Source organism: Chroicocephalus ridibundus, chromosome 7 (assembly GCF_963924245.1).
Source record: "Chroicocephalus ridibundus chromosome 7, bChrRid1.1, whole genome shotgun sequence".
NCBI classification, from domain to species: Eukaryota; Metazoa; Chordata; class Aves; order Charadriiformes; family Laridae; genus Chroicocephalus; species Chroicocephalus ridibundus.
Window position 1 is genome coordinate 52,539,332 of NC_086290.1, and position 26,191 is coordinate 52,565,522.

General features: G+C 41.8%; 1 protein-coding gene across 11 annotated transcripts in view; it reads left to right on the forward strand.

Moving 5' to 3' along the window:
- The window catches only part of BCAS3 (BCAS3 microtubule associated cell migration factor), a 364,497-nt gene that overhangs the window by 238,230 nt on the left and 100,076 nt on the right, over positions 1 to 26,191 (forward strand). The window contains exon 24 of one of the 11 annotated variants that reach the window (XM_063342642.1): positions 13,401 to 13,441. The exons of the other annotated variants lie outside the window; for them this stretch is intronic. Coding sequence (XP_063198712.1) covers positions 13,401 to 13,426 — 26 coding nt within the window. The 3' untranslated portion in view covers positions 13,427 to 13,441. Of the gene's footprint in view, positions 1 to 13,400; positions 13,442 to 26,191 lie in introns of those variants that run through there. 11 annotated transcript variants of the gene reach the window in all.

A 26,191-nucleotide genomic window follows, 5' to 3' on the forward strand; every position in this document is an offset into this window, starting at 1 on the left:
TTAATGTCTTCTTACAAAATAGATATCCACAAATCAAGAAACCAGGTAGGGGTCCTTGACCATAGGTGTGTTTCAGAGGCAATTCTGGATGAATCCTGCCAGAGGGGAGAGAGGGGCAGGAAAAAGAAAGGGAAAACCATAGATTTGCTCGTCCCTCACTGCTGGAAACACAGCAGCCCTGGAAACGGCTGGCTGCAGGCTTTAGTCAGCTCCCCAACGCTCTCCGCATGCTTGTGGTTCAAGTATATGATATAAGTATCGTCGAGTGGTTTTGTTGCTATGGGAAAAGTGCTAAAAAAGGCTGTATCTCTTGTAGAGCTCAGATCCTTTGGGTATTTAATGTACAATTTCTGCTAAGGACACTCAGAATTATACCTCTGATTCTAAATTGCTTAAATGTTGAAACATATGGTCTTGTGTGCTGTTCACTAGGAAACAACTGCCTGTAGCCAAGCTGCCAAATTCAAATAAAGTCAGACTGTAGAAACAGGGAATCTGCAGCAGCTCAGCGGAACTTTAAAAAAGTGTTTTTTACTAAAAGGCAAACCTGATGTATAGAAAAACGCTAATTAAACTAGCGCCATATATCAGTAACAGATAATTAAACGTTAATAGCTGAGAAGTTTTTCAATTAAAAATGAACTGTTTGCGTCCTCTTGATTTCTTCTGGGGGCCAGGTTCGTGTAGCTGTCATTTGTTGAGTTCTCTGCTACAGTAATCATTTTAATAAAATGCAATTATCTGCATAATTAATTTCTTTGACTGCTCTGCTGTGTCCTTCTTTTGCAGAGGCCAGAATGTCAAAGATCAAGTAGACTGGGGAAAATAAAAAATTCACATTGTGAAAGGATATAAAAAATACTTGGAATTTCAATGCATTGGCTTCTATTTATCTCAAATGTCAAGGGCAGTGTAAAATGTATTTTTAAAATGTGTTTTTGTATGGTTTGAGCCCATTCTTGGCGTAGTTGCGAATCTAGAGGGGCCATTGTTCTTTGAGAGAGTTTGAGGGGGTTTCTTTGTACAAAGTGACAAAAAGAAGACTTGGAGTACTGGGCTGCCATTGTTCCTGTGCGGCGCTGTAAAATTTGATTTGAAATTAGGACCTCAGGGCAAGCTCTTCAATAGCCAGTTTTTATTTTCTGCCAGCATTTTAATCACTCTTGGGCTTAAAGTGGATGACCAACATAATGCCTCTATGTTTAATAGAACAGTTCATATCTTGAAGGCCAGTTAACTGAATTCAGGGATCTGTCATCTGCCCAACATTAGTCTTTTCTGTTTCCTGTCTATTTATGAAGATAGCTCTCCGTTCCAGCCAGCTCTCAAAGAAGAGCAACTCTTTCTTTCTTTTTCTTTTTTTTTTTTTTTACCCTGAATTTCTTCAATGTACTAACATCTTTTTTAGTGATCTCTTAAAGGAGCCAAGTAGCGATGCTGCAGTGCAGACGCGGTGCGGATGCGAGCGCTGGCTGGAGCATCAGGTCGTCTCTGTGCATTTGCTGAACGTCACCAGATGGGGCGAGGAGGAAGGGACAGATGGAAGAATCAGATTTCGTGGTGAAATGGGATGACGGGAAGGGACAAGCGATACGTTGGCCTCACGCGCCTCGTTGGCGTTCACTGTGCAGAGAGGTGCGAGGAGTTGGAGATGTATTTCAGGTTTAAAGGCATTTAGTAAATTCAAGAGAGCAAATAGGAGGCTTTTCTGCGTTTAGAAAGGAGCTCCTCTGGGAGTTATCATTTCTCTGGCACCACTCAATGTGAGCGAGCTCCTTGCACCCCACTGGCATCCTGCCCCACACGTGTCCTGGAGCACGCCATGGCAGTGGGTCCTGGGAGGAAGGGAGAGAGGTCCTACGGCTGCTGTCCTCGCTGAGGGCGTCCAACGGGAGTTTGCTGGGGCGTCGAGGTGGTTACAAGAAAGGGTGACTTTCCAAAAAGCAGCAGTACAGTGCAAATTACACTTATTTAAAAAACAGTTGTATTTTAAGTTATTCTCTAGTGCTAGATTGAAAGACATAAGGATTTGAATGGATGTTACTTGAACAGCTTGATTCATGTAGACTGAGCTTCACCTCTGCCAGCTGGTGTCCCGAGTCTCTGTTGAGATTGCTGTCATGAGTGCTAATGATGGACGGTGATGGGATGTATGATTAGGGAAGGGACTTAAACCATTGGGCTATTTCACACAGACCACTAGCTAGCCATTAAATGGCAGTGACTTCTGAATGAGTTTGAACTGGTCAAAGCTGACACCAGTAGCCTAAAGTAGAAGGGAAGCTCTTTCATATCCCATTACTAATTATGGTCTATTACACATTATTAATTCCTAGCAAGCTTAAATTTGGGTTTAGTTTGTCAGAAATGAAACAACTTCAGACACAGATTCTGGTCTTCAGAAATGGCTTCAGTCATAATCATCTGAGGTCTTTGTTGTCTGTATTTTGTACGTAATCAACAGAATCTAGCTTGTGTTCAACACTTTTCCTTGTGCAGATGCAGGAGAAAAGTGGCTCACCAGAGCTGGAGAACTGTCAGAGGTTAACGTATTCAACAGCACCGAGCACAGCTTTTCATTCACTTTCAAATGGAGCTGTGTGGGTGGCTACACAATGTGGGAAACTCTTTTCATTGAAGAATCTGAATATTTTGTAAGGAAGTGAATAGTTGCAAATAATCTTTTCTGTAACACTGAAATAAAGAACAAATGAGCTATTCTCAGAAAATACTGAAGCATTATTGTCTTCAGTCATTTAACAGAGCTATACAGAAAAAAATATTCCAAACTTGACAGATTCATATCCTAATCTTTTGCTCCTTCATCAGGAGACCGTGTAGTTTGCGTAGCTGATATCGCTTAAAGCAGAATGAGTTAAAGGAATATATTTGCTTCAGCACTTGAAATTGCTGATGGTAAACATTTTGGGAAATACAACTCAATTTCTTTAATTACAAATGTCAGATAGAACTACAGGAGTCAACCTGTTGGCCTGTGGACTGGATATGTCCTCCAAAACGCGCAGCAGCCTGTGCGTCCCAGCCACCCTCTTGTCCAAGGCCCCAGAGCTCTTCCCCACCCTGTGTCTGAGACATTGTGGGTTTATGTCAAAACACTGGATACCTGTTGTTTGAAGATAGAATTTTATTTTAGGAGGAAAAAAAAATGTAGAAGATGCCGTATTAGAATGGTTGAATGAAACAAGAAATGTTATGTGTATTTTAATAGTCTCTCATTTCTCTACCATCATCTGCTGCAGATGTGGTTGAGATCTTCTTGGAAAACAAAACTAAAAAAATTCAGTGTAATGACTACAGGAATTCCTGTGCCACTTCCTCTCTTAAAAGTAATGTTACTTCCAAGTTTTGGGCCACAATGTGTATAGTATAGACAAAATAAGAGAGACAGAAGCAAATCCTTGCTCTGTCAGAGCAGCAGGCTCCTGCGGGCTGGTCTCTCCGGGGCTGGTTCTCGGCCCTACAGCACGAGGTGCAGCTCTGTCAAACCTGGCTGCTAGGGACGGAGCCCCCTGCCTGTCCAAATGTCCCGATCAAATCCCACATCCCCTCTGGAAAAGCAACCGGAATGGCAGAATGTGAGAATGACATTTTGCTTTCATTATTTTACTGAGGTGAAGGAGTTTTTTTCCCCGGCATATCTATTAAACGTGTTGCTGCCTGCAGAGTTTAAAGGACAGGGCTTTAGGAGTCCCCAAGCCACGGCCCCGGCTTCAGCAGCGATGCTGCAGGGATGGAGTGGTGCTTTCCCCGCGGTCTCCAAACATAAAACACTGCAGAAATTCAGGGCAGCTGCTCCAGCTCCGCGTGCCTCTGTATTCCCATATAGGTAAAAACTTACTGCAAGTGCGAAGGATCTCCAGGGCGAGCCTGAGTAGGTCAGCATCAGCCTCAACTAAACCTGATTAACTTTATCCATCTCCTGCTGTATTTCTTCCCAACCCACTCCAGTGCTTGATTTAATTTTCCTTTTATGTAAACTCAAAGATTTAGCTTCATTAAAATGATTGCAGGGATTCACTGCATATGGCCTCTTGCTTTCTCCATCCCTCCAGGGTTTTCCTACCAAACACCCCAGGCTGGAGAGGTCGGGGGGGAAATTTAAGACGTCGCTGACAGCAGGGCATGAAAGAGGTATCACGAAAAAGTTGATCAGAGGGGAAATCTAGTAGGAATCCTGCTTGGAAAAACGAGCAGCAGGTTAGATCCCACTGGGGAGGAAGGGGGCTGGCCCTGGGATTTAGTTACAAAATTATTTTGGAGAGGTTTTGTAAAAAAACCTGAATGTGCACTTGTTGTAAATTACCTGCTTTGCATGTCCACAGAAGCATACCTTGTGCTACACAGGCCTTTAATTTGTATTTACCTTTATAATAAGTTAAAAAAACAGTCGCAATTGTCTTCAAGTTTTAGGAGGTTAATACTGTATAGGCCATTTTAACCACCATTTTAAACTCATTTTCTTATAAAAAAAACGACTTCTGGCTTTTTCCACAATATTAGATCTATCATATCAGAGTACTTTATTGAATATTTTATTGACCGTCTGCTTGCCCTATGCTAACCTGCCTGACATCCAAAGTTTCTCTCTCTCTGGAGAGGCGATGTCAGTTCTCATTAAGCAGCTGAGCGTGAATTTCCCCTTCATATTTCCTGTGAATAAACTCCATCCCAGCAGGCAGACACTGGGCCCTGGTGCATCACGGGGACGTCCAGATCTGGAGCCCGGCGTCGGCAAGGGGTGGATTTAAGGTGGTCTAGGCGAGGGTGTGCGGTACAGCACGAGTCTTTGCCCTTTGGGGCTCACATCAGCATTTTGTATAATTTTGCTTTACACAAATGTAAAGGTATTGAAGAGGAAAATTTCTTCCCCTGGCAAGTTAATTACTTGACTTCTCATAGAAGGAAAGCTCGAAGCAAAAGCTAAGAGGAAAGTACATCTTCAGCTTAAATCAGGCAATCTATCCAAGAACAGGGATTTGATTTACCGAGCAGTTGCAGTTACAAGTGTATTATAATTGTCTCAGTTCATTTTCCAAAATGTGATATCTGTCATTAATATTACATTTAACTTTCTCTGTAACTTCCTTTTTAAAAATCTAAATTCTGTACTTACTTTCTTTCTAGAAAAACAGAAAATTGTGTTCTGTCACCCTGTGGTTTTACGGCCATATAAACCCTTTGCTTGCAGAGTCTGCTCTTGTTGGCCGTTGGTTTTGAGAGCTCCGCACTGAACCTCATACCTCAATAATATGCCCATGGTTTTTGCTGTGCTATGTGACATTTACTAAATAATTTTAATATGAAGTAGGTATAAATCTTTCATAATTCTGTAGTTGACATGGTTGAAGTAGTGGACAATTTCATTATGTGCACTCCTTCGTACATAATGATCGTTTGGCAGACTGACTGTGGCATCTCTTAGTGAGCATCCAGGGGAAGGGAAGAGAGGATTTTATTCAAAGCCATAAAATATTTTGGTCCGCTTTTCATGATGTGTTATTTTAAAATACTGCATTTTTAAACAGACTCTCAAAATAATGAGAAAATGTGTCTTCCTTCAAGAAATAAGAATTTGCACCAGAGCCTACCAGGGGACAGCTTTTGAATAGTAATTTTACCTGAGCTCTGCTATTGCTGAGAAGCTCTGAGAAAGAAAACAAATTTGGAAGAACAGATTATTGCTTTGTGTCTTTAGGCATATTTTCCTTGTCGTGGAGTTGAAGACACGAACGAAGTTGGTTCAGATTATATTGCTGTGACTCCACCGTACGGCAGATCTGCATTCACAGCAATGCGTCTCTAACTCAAAACGCAGTAAGAAAGGGAAGAAATATAATTTTGTTATTGTGGTTATGGAGGTCTTACGGGGTGCAGTCCTTGGGACACGTATCAGTTAGCTTCGGCTTTTTGATGCCTTTCTTTTTTTCAAACTTGGTGTCAGATGTTTTAGGTTCATTTATTTTCCTATTAGTTTTTGCTAATGATACTAAAACCTTTTTTTAAAAGCTTTCCTAATTAATGATCTTCTTGCTCACAAACAAAACCTATATTGTCTTTTGAGACGTGCCTGAGCATTTTAAAACAACGGGCTGTTGGTAGGTTTTATTGCCTCATGAATTTAGGGTCAACACATCTATTATTTGCCGGAGTTAATTTGCGCTGGGTTATTGACTGTCTGGCTTGTTAGGGATATCTGACTCTTGTAAAAGTTGCACTCATCTCAAATTGTTGCAATTTTATTCTTTGTGCTCTAGATGAACGGTGCCACAATATTCAGCTAATAAAAGAAGGGACACAGCTGTACAAAGGCAGGTATTTAACTTTAGGCTCGTGAGACCGGGCGAAGATGACTGCCATTACTCTTCACGTTCCTTTTTTCTGACGCTGAATTGTTTTAACTTTCCTTTAGATAAGGAAGGGGAAAAGACAGCTTTCTAAAATCTCAGGACATGTAAAAACGTACAAGATAGTTAGGATTTGCAGGAGCGCCTAATTAGGCTTTTCAGATGGCTCTGGCTGAGTTCAGTGATTGTCTACCAAGGTGAAGTCAGGCCAGTTGCAACCAGCTCAGCGGCACTGAAATAACACAGCTCACACCAACTCCCTGTAGAAAAATTGAAGAGCAGAGTTTCGTGTATAACTCTTCGTACGTCAAGGTGAAAATATACCCTTTGGACTTTCCAAACTGGAAGCACAACAGATAGTAAAATGAGCAGTTGGTTTTAAAAATTTCATAAGAAGCCATCCCTTCTGTGTTTACAATTCTGAAATAAATTGCAGTCCTGTAGAATCGTTACTTCTTCTGTTTTTCCAGGTGTCCCCTTCCATCACAAATCTGAGCCATATGTCCTTGTGGGGTAAAATGAACAGAAACGTAGTCCTTTTCTATAAACCAGCCTTTAAATATGCTATGGCTGGACGAAGTCTCTTGCTGTGTCATGCCATCCGAACTTCAGTCGATAAGCAGGTCCTCAGCAGAATCCAAATTAGCATCAGTAAGTCATGACCTGTAATGTGGGGACTGGAAAATATCCAATTATCCTGCAGGGCGTACGGGGAAATGGTGCGTTTCTGTGTAGGAAATTCAGAAGAGTGGTGAGTTTGATCATGTTGTCCCAATACTTTCCTGGTGAGATTGTTTTATTTGCCCCAATATATTAGTCCTACTTTGTGTGAAAGTAATGCATTTCTAGAAATAACCTTTGCTTCCTTCTGGGCTGATAGAAACGATTAAAAATGATTCCTAAGTGTGCTGGATCTTCTGCCAATCCAGGGTACCCTTGACAGAAACTTGTTCTGTAAGACAGTTAGTGCAGTCACTTCATATTAAAAAGTCGACGGATATTCTGACCTCTAAACCCAGGACTGCTGAGCAGATGACAGTCTAATTCTTTGCATCATTTCCAGCGAGCTCTGTCTTTTGGCTCTCTGCGGTGGATATTTATTGCATAAAAAAGGGGAAGCATCTGATACTGGTTTAAGACGATGAGTCTAGGAGTTTCACTGACTGCCATAGCAATTCTGAGGGCAGTATCTAAGAAACTAAAGCATCTGTGATTATCTTGCATTTTGCCGAGATGCGCGTGATCTCTCTCATGGTCGCTTTATAAATAACTACCCCAGTCCTTCCCGAATTATTTTTACTAGTTTCTAGCTTTTAAAACTGGAAAAACAGAAGCTGGCTGTGTTCATTTTCTCATGAAATCGTAGCCAGAGCAGTAAATTCATAGCTAAGCGCTTACTCATTGGCTACTGTATTATAAATAACTCTTCACCTTGGCCCTGCTTCTCCGGCCATTATTCACTGTGAGTAGTACTTACTCATGAGCACAGAGGAGCGGAGAAGTAAATGATTCTGCTATCATTACTCACGGTTTTAGTACCCTGGCACGTTAGGAGGGCCGCTTTCAAAGGAGGCACCGCTCTCCTGCAGGAGGAGCAGCACGTTTTCTTGCCCGAGAGGACTGTATTTGCAAAAACTACCCCAAGGAGTGGCTACTGAGTCAGTGCTTTCAAAAGTAGAGAAAAGTAGGGAGAAACTGCAGGCATACATATGGGATGTTTGGAAGTGTATGTGCCTGAAAGTGGTGTTACGGTTTGTCCTTGGGCTTTGTCAGAAGTGCAAAGCTGGGGAGCGGACTACGAGCAGTGATGGGAGAGTCACCTCCTCCCTCCCGCTTCCACCTTCCCCTTACACTGCTTTGCTTTCAAAGTGTAAATTAACTTAAAGGTTCAAAGCTTTTGGGAAAGATTCCAGACCAAAGGTCATCTTTTCTTGGTGGATTATTGGCCGGCCTGTGTTTGCCCGCATCTCTAGTGTTTACCAGCTGAGGGAGTTTATGAAATTTTGATGTAGGAATTAGGTTGTTGCTCATCTTGTACCTTCTTGCTCATATTATTGACAGTACCACTGAACTGCTGGAGGCAGATAGCATCTCAGTGATCGCTCTGCTATTTCGGCTCTCCACTGCTGACAACATCAGAAGTGTTTTAACAGCGTTTTAATGGGCAGCCTCTGTAGTTCCTTGGAGGGTTGCAAATAGCTGCCGTGAAAAACCTTTTCTGCCGCTCTGAGCCGACATGCCCTCCTTTTCTCATCCAGCTGCTGCTTGTTTGTATGGCTGCGGCACTGTTGACAAGTACTTCTGATTTGGGCCGGGCACGGTGGAGACCGTGCAAGTTAAGTAAGTTTTCCTGCAGCTTTCGGGTGAGCTGTGAAGAATAACAACATGGTTGTGAAACCACTGGGAAGAGCAGCACGAAGAGATGGTGACCCAAACTGCGTTCAGAAATCCCCTCTCCTCTGTTAGCTCTTTCAAAGAGTAATCGTACAACTTACGGTAATGCACAATACAGAGCTTTCTTCTCTGTCGTGTTGCTCACAGCATGTTTCCGATGGGACCCCAGAGCAAGAAGACACCAACCTTTATTTTTTAGCAGGAAACAACAATAAAAAAAAAAGGATAAAATAAATCACTGTTTCTCACGACAAAGCGTTAATTTGCTAGCAGCGGTTTCTAGCTGACCGGTTGCCTTCCTCTGCTTGTTACCAGAAATGCGACTCTGAGCACGGCTTGCCTTTGACTATGGAAAAGCTTTCTCCTCCCTGTTATGCTTAATATAACTATAATGTGCCCTTTATCACACTTCAACTTGAGTAATCCCAGTTTAGAAATAGCGCGTAATACCCATGGGAAAAAGCACTGGAAACGTACATTATAAAAAACATACAGACGAAGCTCAAAAGATCTACTGACATGTAAATTTAATTAAAAAATTACAGGTTTTCAATGAGGGCCTGTGTCTTCAATTTACCAGTTTCCATGACTTCTTCAGAAAAAAGTGTTTCTTTTTGCATTCTTGGTGGAAAACACTCTGAGGGATATTACAGTCCCCCAGAAGAGTATCTATTCTGTGTCACAGAAAAAAAAGTTACCCAAAACATGGACGCTTGAAATAAGTAAGAAAAATACCCACTTTCCTGTTTTGTTTTATTTCTGTCCCCTTTAACAAAAGCTAAACTTCTGAGTAACCAGCATTGCATGAAAAAGCATGTCCTAACTGTGCGAATAAACCTTTTTTTCATTGCACGCGCAAATTTTAAGGTATTTCAGTTCTTTCCATAAAAGGCACATGAGGTGGGATAAAACAGCTGAACTGGCGAGTGGGCGAGCGGGAGAGAGCTGATGGCCGAAGGAAGAGGCAGGCTATAAATAGGGATCATTATATAAAGCATCGCTCTTCAAAGAGGATTCTGGCTTAAATAAGAGAATCCCAAAGTTTTATTGAAAAATCTTATGAATTGCTCCATCTACTGCATGTTCAAAGGAAGAAATCCCCAGCAACGAAACCCCACCTTCCTGGGCGTGATGTCCTGGGGCCGGGAGCGAGCCCCGCGCGCAGCCACTGCCTCGGGGCTCCCGTGGCCCCTTCTCGTGGGGAGACGCGCAAATGGGCTAAATCCAGAGATTCTCCTCAATGGCCTCCCTCTAAAAGTCGAAGCGAAAAGTAAAACTTGAATCTCTTGGCTACTAGGACTTAAAAGGAAAATCTAAAGGTTTTTGAAACTTGCCAAGATTAGATGTTTTTCTTAATTCTGTTCTTCTATCTACTCTGCTTTCAACAAATCTGATCACAAGCTGAACTTCTTAAATATCAGTGTATTATAAAAGCTACTTCTGCTTAATACCCATTATTTCAGTTTTTAATGCCATAAAGGCAGTGGCTTTTGTGGTGTTTTATTAAGTCCGAAGCAGCTGTTCAAAGGAGCAAATCCCTTCGGTTAAGGGAGAGAGAAAACCCCCTTGTTCGTGGAATTTCAGCCCCTCAGTGAACGGAGGAGCCATTCGGCGCAGAGCTCTGGCTTTCACACTTCTTTCTGCCTTCGAGCTTGTGGGTTCTACTGTGAGTTGCAGCACTGAAAACCACTGCAGTTTTTGGTTCTCTAACTTAATTAATAGAAATAATTCATCACTAGCTGATGCCTTTCAGAGCGGTTTTTCCCTGAGTCAGCTTACTGGGGAAGAGGTTCATTATAATTAGAAGGAAAAAAAAAATAGGCAGAATAAACCTTCTGATGTGGTGGACTTCCCTTAACGTCACATCTCAGCCTAGTTTATTTGAAGAAACTTGTAGCCAAAATGCTGTAATCTAGCTTATATACTTTGTTCAATGTGTAAAATGGAAAAAAAAAAAAAGTTTCAAGTGTTTTATGAGCAAGACCAGAACTTTCTTGGGGATTATCTGTTTTAAATTCCAGAAGTTACTATCAAAACAGAAATTTCTAAAAGGTACTAACCTTCGTATTTGGAATTACTGAATTAGCAGTATTTGTTTGACAGCACACTTGAAGTGGGAGAGCTTTATAATCAGGTGTATGTTCACGTGAAGTTCTCTACACCGCAGACATTAGGTATCTCTCCAGCTTGTCCCACCCCTGGTTTAGATGCACGTTAATGACCTGAGAGCGTCGTCATCCAGCGGCCGGGCGTACCTGCTGGGTCATCAGCTTCAGAGCCACCACCGAGCCGAGCGAGCTTATCCCTCTGCGCTTCCCCTTCCCTTCCCACCTCTCCTCCTGCGAGGGCAGGTGGCTCCTCACGCAGCCGCCATGTGCTTCCAGATGACGCTGATGCTGCGTGGTGTCCCTTGCTGTTGGGTTTCGCCTTGATTAGGGGACGAGAAGGGAGCGAGTGCTGGTTTAAGTTTGTTGTTATGCATATTGTTTGTCACCTTGGTTGGTTCGGTTGATGCTTTGAAGTTAGTCTTGCGTTAGTGTTGTGCCTTAGGCAAAATTGTTTACTGCTTCACTGTTCATGTTATTTCACTTGCTTTTATGTTGGCTTCTATTTCATAGTTTTGCCCTGCCAATTTGGATATAATTGTATGAAACTTTGCTCTTGGTTTCATCCTGTAGCTTTTTTGTACAGGAGCCATCCTTTACCATGCAAGAAGACACAAAAGGCTTTGGACTTAGCCTTGTTCTTACCGTGTTTCCCATTAACAAAAATGTAATATTTTTAATCTTGTTTCTTAGCATGTTGTAAACAAGGTCAAAACCTATTAGAAATCAGAGCCATATTCATTCAAAAGGGTGAATCTGATGTAGTTATGCATCTTCATCCAGGTGCATTATGTGATTTCAGTAAGTTCGGATCTGGCTGGCTGAGCTGGTTTGCACCATAGATCCGTACAGCGAGATGTAAAGGATGCGACTGCATCGCTGCGGCTTTCTGTTTCTTTAACATCCCGGAGCAGAAAACAGATTGCACAGGTTATGTCACTACGTGATTTTTTTCTGTCTCCTTTCCTTTATTTCCATGTAGCTCCTGAAGAGGGCCGGTGCCTCGGGTTCCCCCAAGCACTCGTACCCGGCTTTGCCCCTTTTCCCTGAGATCAAAAGGTGACAGGGACGGCAGGGCGGAGGGCCACCGCGCTGGCTGGCACTGCTGCCCAGGGCTCAGCGGGAAGATTTCGGCTGGTTTCTGTTGCTGTCAGGATGGGCAAGATACAGATGTAAAACAAATAGGTTTTTTCTGTAGAGATATTTTTCTATATCCTGCATGTCTTGGGGACAGGCAAGGTACTGCACAGCCAATAGACAGCTTCCCTGCTTTGGGGCTGAAGAGATTCCCTACAGCTAGACCCTGTGTGTAACTCTGTAGGTTAATTCACCTAAAATAATATCTCAAATTTCCTTATATAGCATGTGCTTCTTCAGTAGGTGAGCTGCAAGGTCTTAATTAAAAAAGGAAAACAAAACAAAACCAGAAAAGAAAATCTGTCTCCTCTTTCCCTGCGAGGGTTCCTGCATTAGTTGTGAGATTCCCGTGCTGTCCCAGAGCATCTCCTGCATCCGCAGGGCGTGGGGTGTCCTGGCGCAGCACCCATCGCCCGCAGTGCAGGGTGCCCAGGCGAAGGCCACGCTGTGACAGAAGAAAGCTGAGACGCTGCTTCATGCTTTGTAAATATCCGTTTGTATTTACAGCCTGATTCTGAAGGGTATTAAATGTATAAAATATGTATGTTTAAATGATGTATTTGGATCTTAAAGTCACTCCGCTGTTAATGTGCTTTTAGGAGTTTTCATGACGATGTGCTTAGGTAGCAACAAATTGGGCTGGTAGAACTGCAGGGAAGTTGGCGTTGAGGATGCCAGGAGGCTCCAGCTTCTTCCGCCGGGTGTGCAGCAGGAGATGGCAGGGCTGGAAAGCGGCTGCGTGCTGCCCCTGCCCCTCCGCGCCTGGGGGACTGGCCTTACCCATTATTTTACTTCCAACTAAGCTAGCCCTGGGGCAGTCGGGTACAGAATATAGGTGTTTTAGGTACTTGGTGGATGATGCTTCTGGCTTTGACAGCGGAGAGGGTGCCCAGCGAGCTCCGGCCATCCCTGGGCAGGCTCCCGGGGAAGCCTCTGCCGTTGCTGCGTGTTCTCCAGCGACTAGAGATAAGGCGCCTCATCTTGCAAATATTTGTAGTCACATGCTGCAGAGGTTTTTTGAGGCAAATTTTGTTTAAGCAACTGGTGGATTGAAAACTATCAAAGCTCAGTTTTGTCTCTGTAAATCTCAGAATATTCGTCATAGGTTAAGGGGGATGAAAGCAGTCATGTGTGGCAAAGCCACACTGCCGGGCTCTTGTGCTCAGGAATTTAGAGGGGAAACGAGTATCCTCTCTCTTCCATTTACTTTCATTACTTTGTCTTCCTTTATTTCCATGCGCTGAGGTCTGGCAGTCTTGGAACTAGCCAGATCGTTTCTAAAATGCGATATTGACCCTATGCCGCTTATTAGGAGTCTGCGTCCTCAGTGACAGAATTGATTCCATTGGTGCTGCTGCACTTTTAATGTTACCTTTTATGTTCATGTTTGTTCCAACAGAGTGGCCACTAGCACAGACGACTTGAACTTGTATCACCCGCAAACTGACAACGCTGGAGCCACCAGTTTGTCATTATCCCTACTAGTGTATCTGATTCAATTTTGCGACAGTGGATTAATTCTTAAAATTGCAGTGCTTTTTGCTCGTTAATGGTCAGTAAATGATTCGGGGGGGCGGGGGAATGGAATTCATCAGTTTTGTAGTCGTTTTAATTCTTCTAGTTTTAAGTTGTTCTATAAATATGTCTTTATGGATGTAGTTTTACTAGCTTAAAAACATCTAATTGAAAACAGTTGCTTAAATCTCTATGGATCAAGAAGGCAGTAATAAGCAAAGAGAGTATCTTATCCCTGCAATCCAGAAACGCTTAGTGACTGGTATACTGGGTGCATGTGTAATCAGCTTCTTGTTTCATCTAAAAACCTTAGCTCTTTTGGTGTGATTTAGTACTTCACCAGCAGCATGTTTTTTCTTGTCTCTAAGATTATCAACTAGGGAAACCAAATATAAACCAAAATGGCATAAGATACAAAAACGTTTTTAAAAATATTTAATTCATTTATGCCATCTTGCTGTGTGTGGAAAGCGTTCTAGTACATCACCAGGCTTCTGAGAAAAAAACCCATTAGATTTGCCGTCTTGTAAATTACCGTTTTGTTGCACATTACGTAATGTTATTCTTCTGACTTAAGGTTTGCATCAGGCGGGACTGATCTCTGCTGTTTTGTAAGGTACCCGACAGATGAACCCGTAGCTCTTAGATGAGATCAGCATGTGCGTTCACCTACTGACGCTGCTTGTGATTCCAAACCCAACGAGCTCCAAGGGATAAAAACGTGGATATGCGTAGCTTTGCTTTCTGAAAGAGCTACTTTCTGTGGGTTTGGGTTTGGTGGGGGGTTGTTGCAGTGATTTGGGTTTGGTTCCTTGTCTACTGTTTATTTAATGTCAGAAATTTAGGTCCTTTCTAGCTTATGAGATGTAGCGACTGTAGATACCACGCACAACAGTGAGATACTTGGATTATTTGAAATGCTCTAGGTTATGTTGGTAATACACTTAAACAAAACTTACCGATGACCACTCTGGTTGTTGGCCTTTTCTTAAAGGCTTATACCTGCCTCCCTCTGGTTTGAAATGCGGTACCATTTTCCAAAGTGATCCTCGGAAAGTGCTCTCCCAAACCTTGGAAGCCTGTAAATGACAGACGGCTCATTTCCAAGCCGGGAAGCGAGGAAAGGAGAGCCAGTCTGTGCTGGTGGGGAGGGAATGCAAAACCACAGGTCTTCCGTCATGCAAGTGGGAAGTAAAACAGGTTAACTTAGATGATCTGCAGTGATCGTTTCTTTGAACACCTGTGGTCATTCATATGGTCACAGGAACATGAACACGACCGTTCACATGGTCAGTTAGAACATCTCATTAGGAATCATAATTAATGGAGGTGGTAATTTCATAACTTGCGAGTATCCATTTAACTGTGCCCTAGGTTGCATGTATCTTATTCCTTATTGCTTAAACAGGCAAACTGTGAAATGGGCTTCCACGGGAAAAGTACATTGCTCAGAAAATTTTGTCATTTTTCTTTTTTATTCACTTTATTTCTGGATGTCTAATAATTTCTTACAGCTTTATTAATCTGAAGTATTAAAAGGTGGGGGTAGCATGGTGTCTCAGAGCACGGGCGGCGTGGGCAGGCTGCCTTCCCGCAATAGGAGGGAGCACACACTGGTGCAGCTACAGCATCTTATTCTTTGTCCAGGACTTAAAGCGCAGTGAGAGTTGAACCCCTGAAATTCTTTTTCTGAGTCTTTTTGCTAAGCAAGTAGCACTTCACACAAGCCCATTGTTAAAAATCACTTGCTGTTTGGTGGCTTAAGAAATGCGTAAGTGTATTCTGTCCATCTAAAAGCCATCTGTTACAAAAAATAATCAGACGTCCTTTTTTCTTGTACATTTGTGTCGTTCTGTGAATCAGAAGCATTTTATGTACTAAGGGCAATGTGCTCTGCTTTTGGAATTCCTGAGTTTCACTAAACCCCGGGGTATAGTTGGTTCGGGAGACCTGAGGTGACCTGTAAATGGGAGCTGCTGTGCCCCTTTGCTGCTTAGCAAGATCATGTTAAAAAGAAATTGAAATACAGTGTCCAGATACAATATGATAACATTTTAATCCAAAGAGAAAAGCAGTAAGAATTTTTATGCTAGCTGACCTCTTGAAAGCACATTCAGACGTTAATTATTTCTCATAGCTTTCCTCTGAGAGGAAGATGGGCAGTTTCCTCATTTGTAAGTGACTAATCCGAGACAGAAAAAAGAATGACGTGACTTTCCTGAACCCAAAGAAACTCCTTATGCAAGCAGGACAAGAGCCGAAGAGTTCCTGCGCAGGCATTGGCAGGCACACAGCTTTGAACGCTGAGCTCTCCGCAGGCAGCAAAAGTGTAGGAAAAAGTAATATCTTTTCTGCATGTTGTTTTGCTTATGATAATATGCTGTCTCGTTTGTGAACCAGCCTTTCCCTTCTTCCTGGAGTTCAAATAAAGTCTTAGTTTTTCCTCCTAAATCCCAGTGATTGACTGTCTATAAACACGCTGACAGTCTCAAAAATAACGATGCGGAGTCTGCTCGCTGTGCCTGTGTGCGTTACGTCCAACCGAGAGAAGTTACCGTTGTGTTTAAGCAGCTGGGCTGCTGGCCTGCCGGGCTTCCCTTCTTTGGGCTTCCCCAGCCTTCCCGTGGGATCTCTGCTTTCAGTTTAAGGCAGCTTAAAATTAATTAAGAATCTTTAATGGGCGTTGTCTTGAAGTTGGATTCATTTTTAACCTTCTTCTCCTGTAGAGGAGGTGTGAATCTCTTTCCCCTTTGTTCCTTGGTGAATGCCACAGGGCGATAACCCTCCCCTGCCCCTCTGCACCCTGAAGTTGTGTCTGTCCGGAGCAGCACATCCCCGGGGCCGCGTAACACTGAACGCAGCCAGAGCTGTTGCAGGAAAAATTATCAGAAGCACAAGGGCTTATTTTACTGCACCACTTTTGATGATGCTTTTGATTTTCAAGTTGCAGAGGAGATGGCAAGAGTAGTATCGTTTGCACAAGTCAAGGTTCAAACCTGGAGCTCTGGGCCATGATGATGATGCCTCTAAAAGAAAAAAAAAAGGACTGTAAGTTCTTTAGGGGAAGGTTTGCGTCTGACGTGCTAGTAAAATACCCAGCACCAGGTTTTAGGTTAGCAGCCAGACCAGCCAACATCCACGATCTACCTTGTACAGAATGGAGGGGAGCAGATTCCCGAGGGCCTGAGAAGCTCCAGAAGTCATCTGCACCCACATGGAGACACGGGTGGCACCTCCGTGCCAGGGTGGCTCCTGCAGGGTCCCCAGGTGGCCCCCGCTGCTGACCGGAGCCTTCTGCAGTGAGGTGGCACATCCACGGCTGGGGCACACGCTACTTCCCAGCAGCAGAGCAAGCGTTGCTCTCCATACCTGGAGGTGGCAACCATATCTCCAAGGCCCTGGAAAGATGGAACCATGGGATTCAAGGCACGTGATGCCCAGATTCCTCACCACACTCAAGTTTTTCTACTAGGCGCTCTGCTGCCTGGCTGCCCCGGGGGTTCGTTAGGAGCCAGAGGGGATGGTGGTGCCTTTCTCTGTCTTAGCACACGCGGGGTGAGATTTGGCTGTAGGAAATTTAGGGCCATTTGATTTTTTTTTTGTGTTAAAAAATACAATTAAGCGTTCAGTTGCTATAAATCCGAGTGATGTATAAATTACACACTTTGTGTTAGGCGGGGAGGTAACTCCGCAGAACGCAGCGCTGCTTTCCCGGTGCTGCTGGCTGCTACCCCTGCTGCGTGGCAGCGCAGTCCTGCAGGATCCGGGAGAAGAGCAAAAGAGGAATGGCAAAATAGCTCTTCAAGTGACACGGTGTTCTCAGTGCTGCGTCTGGGCCTCTGCTTTGTCACCTCTTTGTACTTTTGACGGAAGCAAAATTGAAATGTTTTCCTGCTGATGGGCTGTGGAGCAGAGGGCTGCTGCGAGATGCAAAATTAAGTTCTTGTATCAGCTGGGAATTTTGTGGAATTTGCTGCCATTTGACAGTGTTTCCAGATGGAAAGGAGCAACTGTCTGTTTCTGTACAGTGCAATTTTCATTTGCTTTAAATGCTTTTGAGTTTGGGGAGCGGGGTCTGACGCTTTGTTTTCAGTAGCGTCAAGACAGATGTTATTTCACTGGACTATCTGGAAGCTCCTTCTCATCCCACAGCTCTGTTATAGGTGCGTGTCTTGAACAAAGACAAATTCCATGGGAAGTGTTATAAAGTTAGTCGCGTTTTCAGTTATTTTAATGATTCCCTCTTTTTCTAGCACAGTAGGTTAGAAACGTGTTAAAGCTAGTGGTAAAGTAATTTATGAAGGGCAGATGGAGTTCAAAAGGTTCAAATATACAAGTTCAGTTCCAGCATCATTTGGATCTTCACACCTCAGCGTCCCAATAGAGAAACTGGATACTGAGTTTTTACAGGTTTTACTGTAAAAACTGAGCCCTCCAGAACTTTTAGTAACTAATGGGTTTTGCAGAAATGATTTGACTACCCTGGATGTCCATTAGCTGTTTTGCTTTTATGTCTTTGCTGGAAACCTAAATGGCTTTTACTTGCACTTTTTTTTACTAGTTATATGTTTGCAAGAGATGTCTTTTGTATTACACTAGCTGGTAGGAAAAAAGTGATGTAGTCAAAAATGGTAGGAGCATTTAATCATAGTATATCCTAACTAGAATTTAAACTGTGTGTTGTCAAGAAAGTTTCCATCTGTAGCATACCAATCCCAAGCTGACTACATGCAGTTTTAATCTTCTGACTCTTGAATTCATTCTTTTTTGTGTGGCTTTGGTGGTGTTAAAATTTAATCCTCAGCGGTTACATTGTATTAAGTCTATATTTCTCTCCTTTCTTTGCATGTCCTACTTTATTACTGGCAAAGGATTTTGAAATATCCTGAAAAATCCGTGTTTTCTAATATGGAGAGATTGGTAAAATACCTTTTTACAAATGGGTAATTTAAGAAAAGTTTCCTCTCGTCTTTGTTGACCTGCTAGATATTTAGTTAAATTAATCCCCTGTAATGTACTATTCCTATTAGAGATGCATGACTTTGCTGGGCAGCTCCCAAAAATATCTTGCTGATTTAAAAGATTTTTTCCTCCATTTATGTTCATCGTATATTTTTATCTCTATTACATCACAGATGAGAATAAGTTTTGTACACTACTATTAAGAGTGATGTATGCCATTTTCTGTACAGCAAAATGGTACAGAACAAGAGTAAAAGTAGATAAATCTCCAGATTTTGGTTGCCATTCCTCCCTAGTTTCAGGTACATGTGACAATTTTGGAAATTTTACACGTGGAAAAACCATCTGGCACAAAAGCAGAGGAATGATAAAACCACTTCCACTTTGGAAGAGAGGCCATGGAACGGGTGTGTTTCTCCATGTCGAACAAGCACTTAGGAGGAAGGTGGTGTGGAAGCTGGTATGGTTCACCACACAAGGGTTTTATTTTGTGGTGGAAAATCTAATCTTTCCGAGACCATTTCTCTTGGGTATAAGTCTGAAGTCTGCTTTATATTGGGAGATTGGCATGAAATCCACAGCACTTAAGAGGATAAAGGCCTTTGTCTCTAAAACGTACTTTTTTTTTTTTTTTTTGAACTATAAAGGCAGTGGAACAAGAAATGGTTTTAGGTATATAATGTTAAGATCCAATCCTATAATCCTTTCTCAAGTAAAAATATGTTATAGATCAATTTTATTGATTCATATCTTTTTCCCATGTGTTTTAGAAGATTCACTTAAAAAAAAAGGAAACCTTTCACATTTAACTGACGATTAAAGAATTAAAAAAAGATGAATTATAAGGACCTCGTCCAATTAGCCAGAATGACATCTTCTTCTGGTTCCTTTGTAGACACCATTTGATTTCCGAGAGAAGCACGAGAGGCTGTTATTTAAAAAAATACATATACCTCTTATTGCCTTTCTCATTCACATGGTCACTTTAAAGGACTCCACAGCCTATCCATACAGTCGGAAATTGGATGGCTCTTTGGCTTGAAGATATACTAAACAATATCCTGAGAACTTGTGCTTGTTAAATAACGTGCAGTATTTGACGCCCTTGTCTCCTTCCTTGAACTACTACAGAAAGATGGATCATAAAGATTAGCAAAGCATGGGAACAAAACAGGGCAGGGTTGGGAAGGGGAGAAGGGTGCGAGGAGAAGAGGGGGTGCGGGGGGAAGAGGGCTCTCTGCAGTAGATGTGTTCAGTTTTCAGTTTCCAGGCAATGGGACAGAAGAAACAAAAGCAAGAGGAGGAGGAGGAGTTGAAAAGAATGAAAAGACAAGAGATTTATTCAGTAAGTAAATTAGAAATGGTATCAGATAAATAGATGAAAACGAGAGCAGATCCCTGACTAACGGCGCGTTGTTCTGGCACCGTTGAAGTCAAATCGGTTTAAACTAGCTCAGGGTCTGGACAGACTGGATGAGTTGAGACCAGAGACTAAGTTTTTAATCTGGACTTCCTTGCTTTGTATACTTAAATTTGACATTTTCTAACATTAATATGTAACATAATTAATATGCAACAAAAATAGAATTGGCGTAGGTTCTCCCAAGGAGAGAAAAGTGATAAAAAAGATCGGCTGTCTGATGCTCAGTGATCTGTGATGTTAGTTTATCAGTTATAATGAACATTTATATGGCCGCTTTTATCTTGAATGGACTAGATATTCTGGCGTTTAAATATTGACATGATCAAAGTGAGATTACGTAGATTTTAATCAGCCGAGGTTCTGACTCAGTATATGCAGTTGAATTTGCTTTGTTCCACTTTAATGCAGTAGATTTTTTTTTTTTCAACGATATTCATTATTTAGGGGAATTGTATGTATTTGGAAAATATTTGAATACTTTGATATCTATCAAACGTAAGTACCCAAACTGCCCAGCGCAGGCCGCCACACTCTGCTTTCCAAGAGAACCAGGGCCACTGACAGTTTAGAAAATCAGTGTTACTCCTCAGAAAAAAAAAAAACACAACAGTATTTTTTTCTGTTGCGTTAAGCACCTTCTGAATCACCGGGCAGCTTCATGCCTGGCTCTCATGCTTTACTGAGCTCAGGTCTCTTACCAGCACAGATAAAGAATTAAGACTTCTCTGTTTCTTAAATGACTCATTTTGACGGTCAGTTTGTTGGCCAAACACTTACACACTTCCATTCAGATGTAAAATTTAGAGCAAATGATGTGCAGCGTATTGCTGCAGGATGCATTTTTTTTGTCCGTGCAGCAGCGTAACGCTTTGGCCGTCTCTCCTCCGTTTCTGTTAAGGCACCTCCTGAAGTCAGACTTCAGCTGCTTTTAAAATGAGCCAGCATCACTTGGATGTGGGTGAGGTGCAGCAATTTGGGAATTGCTCCCAGCTGGTGGAGAAATGATTTCCAAGCAAGCTGGGTGGCTCTTTAACCGCTCTTCCCAGTAGAAATGAGCTAAAATATATAGGAATTGTTGTTTTGACAAATAGGCTAATGAGCCACTCAAGTTGCTTTATGTATTTAATGTAGTTGCTTGACAGTTATTATTATTTTCTAATTATATTAAGTTATAAATTATTAACAAGTGTTTAATTTCAGTCCAAACAGATCCAACAAAAGGGATTTGTACAGTTATGAATTGCAGCAAAATACGAAATTGTTGAGCTTTTAGTATATGCAAACTTGGAGACCCTGGTTATTTCTCCCTCTTTCAACAGCCAGTCATGAAACTTTCTCGACCTTTTCACCTTTAAACTTTATTTGAACTTGGAAAGAAGACTTGTGAATTGTGGAGGGGAAAAAAAAAAAAAGGAAAGAAAAAGGGTGGGGGCTGGTGGGGAGAAGGTCTGATTATATGTTACCGTAACAGTAATACTAGCAAAATAATCCTCCTCTTGTGCATGAGTGTCTGCTACTGCAAGCTTCGGGGTAATAAGCTCACATGACATGCCTCGAGGCTAATGCTGGCCTATGCTTTTTTCTATTTTTTTCTATTTTTTTTTTTTTGGTACATATTTAAACAAAGGCTGATTATCCAAACAAGAATTTGGACTGCATCAACTGGACCAGTTAAATTGTAGTTAGTAAAACTTGGCGCCTTCGGAGCTTGGAATGTTACAATTACAGCTGGATCCTCATTTGTTAGGCAGCCTTACAAAATAATAAAAGTGGAGATTTTTATCTTTATAGGACACAGCTTAACTCTTTGAATACGGAGAACTAAGCGCCAAATATTACAGTCGCTGCTTCGACATAATGTTTTGGGCCAATAAATGTGATTGAACAGTCGTATCAGTGCTCTACAGGACGTAGGGCGAAGGGAGCTGCCTTGCCAGCACTGGGGTGGTTGCTGTGGCACTTGTAGTGGACATTCATTGCCCTCCAGGACTTCTCTGAGATAAGGAAACAAGAACACAACAAGCAATTTGTTGCTTGATCTCCCTTATCTTGCTCTTCTCTTTTTGACAGTATAGCTGTGGTTTTATTTGAATTTCTCTTCTTTTCGTATTTCCTGTTGCTTTGAAAAAAGCTTGTGACCGAATGGGATCTAGGTGGTCCCTGGAGTTGGTCTGATTTTCACTTCTCGGATGAGGTGGAAAACTGTCTTCAATACTGTTTTCCGACCATTAGCAAACTTTTCACAGGTTCCCCCTGGGCGTACAAGATTCCCTCTCCCCATGGCCGTCCTCCCGGGGCCGGGCTGGGGATCTGCAGACAGAAGTTACGTTTCATTTTCACAAACTGCTGTTGCCCGTTCCAGCCTTGTTTTCCCTTCCCTCATCCCTACAGAGAGGGATTGGCTTTGATTAGTCACTCGCAAAGCCAAACTTTGGCTTTCTGGTTGTGTAATCTACAGCTCTGGTTGCCAATCAGCAAATGAAAGTTCTTTTCCTAAAATTAAACAAAGAGTCCTTATCATTAACCTAGAACAAATCAATGCCTTTGCATTAATTCACATGGAGCAGGGCCAATTTACAGCTCTCCCTGATCTGCCCGCTGGTTTTTTTGTGCATAGGTTTATCTCAGTTTCTTTTTTAAGAAAGTGTTTATTGTTTGCATTTTCTGAAAACCTTATTGAGTAACAATGATTGGAACTAAAGCAATCAAGACTATCCAGAGTGTTTGCAAGAGCCCACCGGCTAGATAATGTTTACCAGGCTATACCAGGAGTTTTATTATTTGTCTTCTTTGCGTAGTATAAAAGCTAGCATTCATTAAAGTGCGAAAAAGTTAATTTCCTTTATTGTGACAGTTCTACCATGTTTCAGTGTCTCAGTAGTGACAAATAGCATGGATAATATGTAATTGCTGCAGTCAAGATACCATGGGAGGTATGAGAGCAAGGAGTTGGTATTTTTGAATGGAAGGACATTGGTTTTCTAACATTGAAAACTGAGAAGTTAAAGATTTTTAATCAAGATAAACTCGCAGATTCATAAGGTGCAACTTAGTCTGGGAGAAATGATACCAACTGGAAATAAGAAAGACCTAAGGAAAAATTGTGAGTTAATGTTTACTCTTTTATTACTATTTTCATGGAATGACTTTACAACATGACCTTTTAAATTGTAGCTATTTTAAAAAGGAGTATTTGCGTGCCGCGGGCCCATGGAAGGCGCTGGTGGGTGCAGCGCCTATCGGCTCCTGCGCTCTCATCGCCCTGGGCTCTGGGCTTGGCCGGCTCCATGCTCAGCTCAGAGCCTGACACAAGGGCTTTACAGGCAAACGCTCCAAGTTTTCCATGGTCATGGCTCGAGGGAGAACTTCTCTCTCTCTACCCAGGGCTTTGGGCAACAGCCACTTTCCCTAAAACTCTTGACTTTTTTGTGTGGGACCATTGAGCCTACAGGAGGTAACGCTGCCGAAGGAGGAACCGAAACCTGGATTCTGAGGGCAAATGTTTGAATTTTGTCTCCTTCGGAGGTTACCTGCCATGTGTATGGGAGGCATTCAAGGATTTCTTCTCCCAGTTGTGGGAAGGAGTCTGCTTCTTTTTCTGTGTTCCCCCAGTCATCTGCATTTTCCTTAGTTCTTAGCCATGCCATTGAGAGGAAGTAGGGATGCCCCAATTAGTCTTTTGCATGGCAATATTTAGTTTCAAGCAACAGTATTTGGTTTCTGGCCAGAAGAAATCCTTTATTTATTACATCTGCTGTCTTTGCTTTTTTTCCTGTATTGAATAGACCAACCTTATGCCACAGCGAGATGATTGAAATAGTGCTTTGCTGATTTAAGGGACCCAGGTTTACAACCTGGATACAAATGTCTGCAGTACCTGGAATACCCATCAAGAAAATATCATTGGTAGTAAAACAGAAAAGAAAGGTTAGCTGATCCAGTAGGTATTGCAGATGAGATGATCACCTAGCTGTTGACAGAGGGAATCTAAAATTTTAGAACCTGTCTTCAGACAGTCTGAGTATATTTTCAGCTGCCAAGAAGAAGTCAACGCGAATGATCCATGGATAAATGAGAGCAACGTGCTATATCTGCAACAGACAGTTTCAGTCCAGCAGCCTTGCTTTTCAACTATTTTCTAAAACACTAATTAAGAAACAACCTTGGATCAGACTTTAGGTAGCCAATATTGTATTCAGAAATTATCCTCTGTCTTAATTTTTCTCATCTGTGGTCTTGTCTAATTCATATTCTGTTTTTCCCTCCTCCTCTGTTCGGTAGATTTATTCCTGGATCAGCAAGGGAGAGAAAGCAGGGCAGGAGTTAGTTGCCATTGCAGAGGTCTTTCTGAACCAGAGCTCCCACCCTCTCTCTTGCATCATGGATTTATTGTGAATTGATATTCACTTTAACCTTAAAATGATTCAGATTAAATCATAGAGAAAGAAAAGAAGAAAGTTCGTGCTGTATGAGTCCAAGTGAGAAGAGGTTCTCAGTAAAATTTCATCAGACAGTTAGAGCTATACTTGGGAAAGAAGAGAGTTTTTCTCGGAGGGCGTGAGTCGTGTTCGCATTAGGAAGAGGAGACACTGTCCCTCCATCTAATCTGATGTACTGTAGCTGCTGCAGGAGACCGCGAGGCCACCTCCCTGTTACGGACACTCGCAGGCTGTTTCCTGTAAAGAGTGTTTTAAATCGATGATGGAAGTGAAAAGATAAAACCTTTCACAAACATGCCCGTTATTTAAGAAAACAGAAATCATAGATTTTGAACTATTTTGTCACTGAGGCTATTGCTACAGGAGCTGCTCTAGATGCATTGTAACAATTGGGATTATTTTCAATGTATTTAATTTTAACTAATGTTATGTATTTCAAAATGGTTTCCTTGAGTGCACAAGAACCTCTTAAGAAGTTGCATTTTTATCTGTGGTTTGATTTCTCAGGAATGGTTGATGGACACACAAAAATAGCTGTAGCCTTCTGAGGCCACAGGGATGCACATGGTTTGGGGTTTGTTTAAATCAGATTTCTCGGTACAGTCGTAGTCTTGGGTGAACGGAACAGCAGCCAAGTGTGTTGGTTCTTGTGGGTTGATTGTTTGTTGTTTTAAGCTTAATTAAAGTAGCTTTTGCTTAAAAAAAAAGGGGGGAAATTCAATGTAAATGTAGGTATCTATGATAACTCTGCAATACATTTTATTTTCTCATGAATTGTTTGGAATGGAGATTTACATAGATGGCCGTAGCCGAAAATAATAAGGAAATTCTATTTATGCTACAAGTTAGAGAATTCCCATCACTGGCAAATCTGAATTTACTTCTTCATCTGATTTCTGATGGGAAAATTTTAATTGCTTTTGTACTGGAAATAAAGTTGATTGAACTCAGAATTTTTCCAGTGGCTCAAAAGGTTATTTCCCAAGCAGTGCTCTTCTACAAACTGCAGTGTCTTTTAATTTATCTGCTTCCTTCAGCAGATAAATGTTCAGCATTAATAGAATGGAAAGGAAAAAATAGCCTCTTAATACTAATTTGTATTAGATGTATTGATAGGTGGAACATTATTTGACTTCCAGAATTTTACATGAAATCTCTTACTGTGATGGCAGTAACACCCTAGAGATGAAACTGTGTGAGGTAGACATCAGCTAAACAGAATTTCTGCGCTTTTCTTTGTTTCAGATAGAGCTCTGTAATTTCTTTCTGGAAGAAAACACTTGAGGACTTTTGCTGCCTATAGGAACTGTTCAATCAGGATTAACATGCAACTTGTCAGGAGCACGTTCTTGGAACTACTCACTCTAAAAGTCTTTGAATAGGAAATGTCAGGGATTTATTTGTGTCCTTTAATTTTCTAAAGAATTATAGAATTTCTATTTGTTTTAGGAAGCTAAAAATAGAAAATAAAATGTTCTTTGCCTTTCTGTTTCATAGAATGATAGAATTTCTTCACGTGTATTCCTTGTATTAATTTCGTTTGACCCGAGTAGTACCTGTTGGTGAGAGGAGAGCTGATCACAGGCCAGCAGCTTTATCATTCACCACGGTTTGCCTTGACAGACCTATTTAACGTGATCCGTGAAAACAAGGTTTTCTTGTGATATGTCCAACTCTTTCTGGTTTTGGCAAATTCAGAGCTATTTGGAAACTTGTGCTGCTGGAGGAAAGTTTCGCTTTTTGTAGCAATCCCAAGTAGAAAGGTTCGAAACAAGGGTAGTATTCTTTAAACTCTAATCAGACTTTTCAAACCTCAAAGGCCGATACCAAAAGCAGCATTTGCAAGCTTAG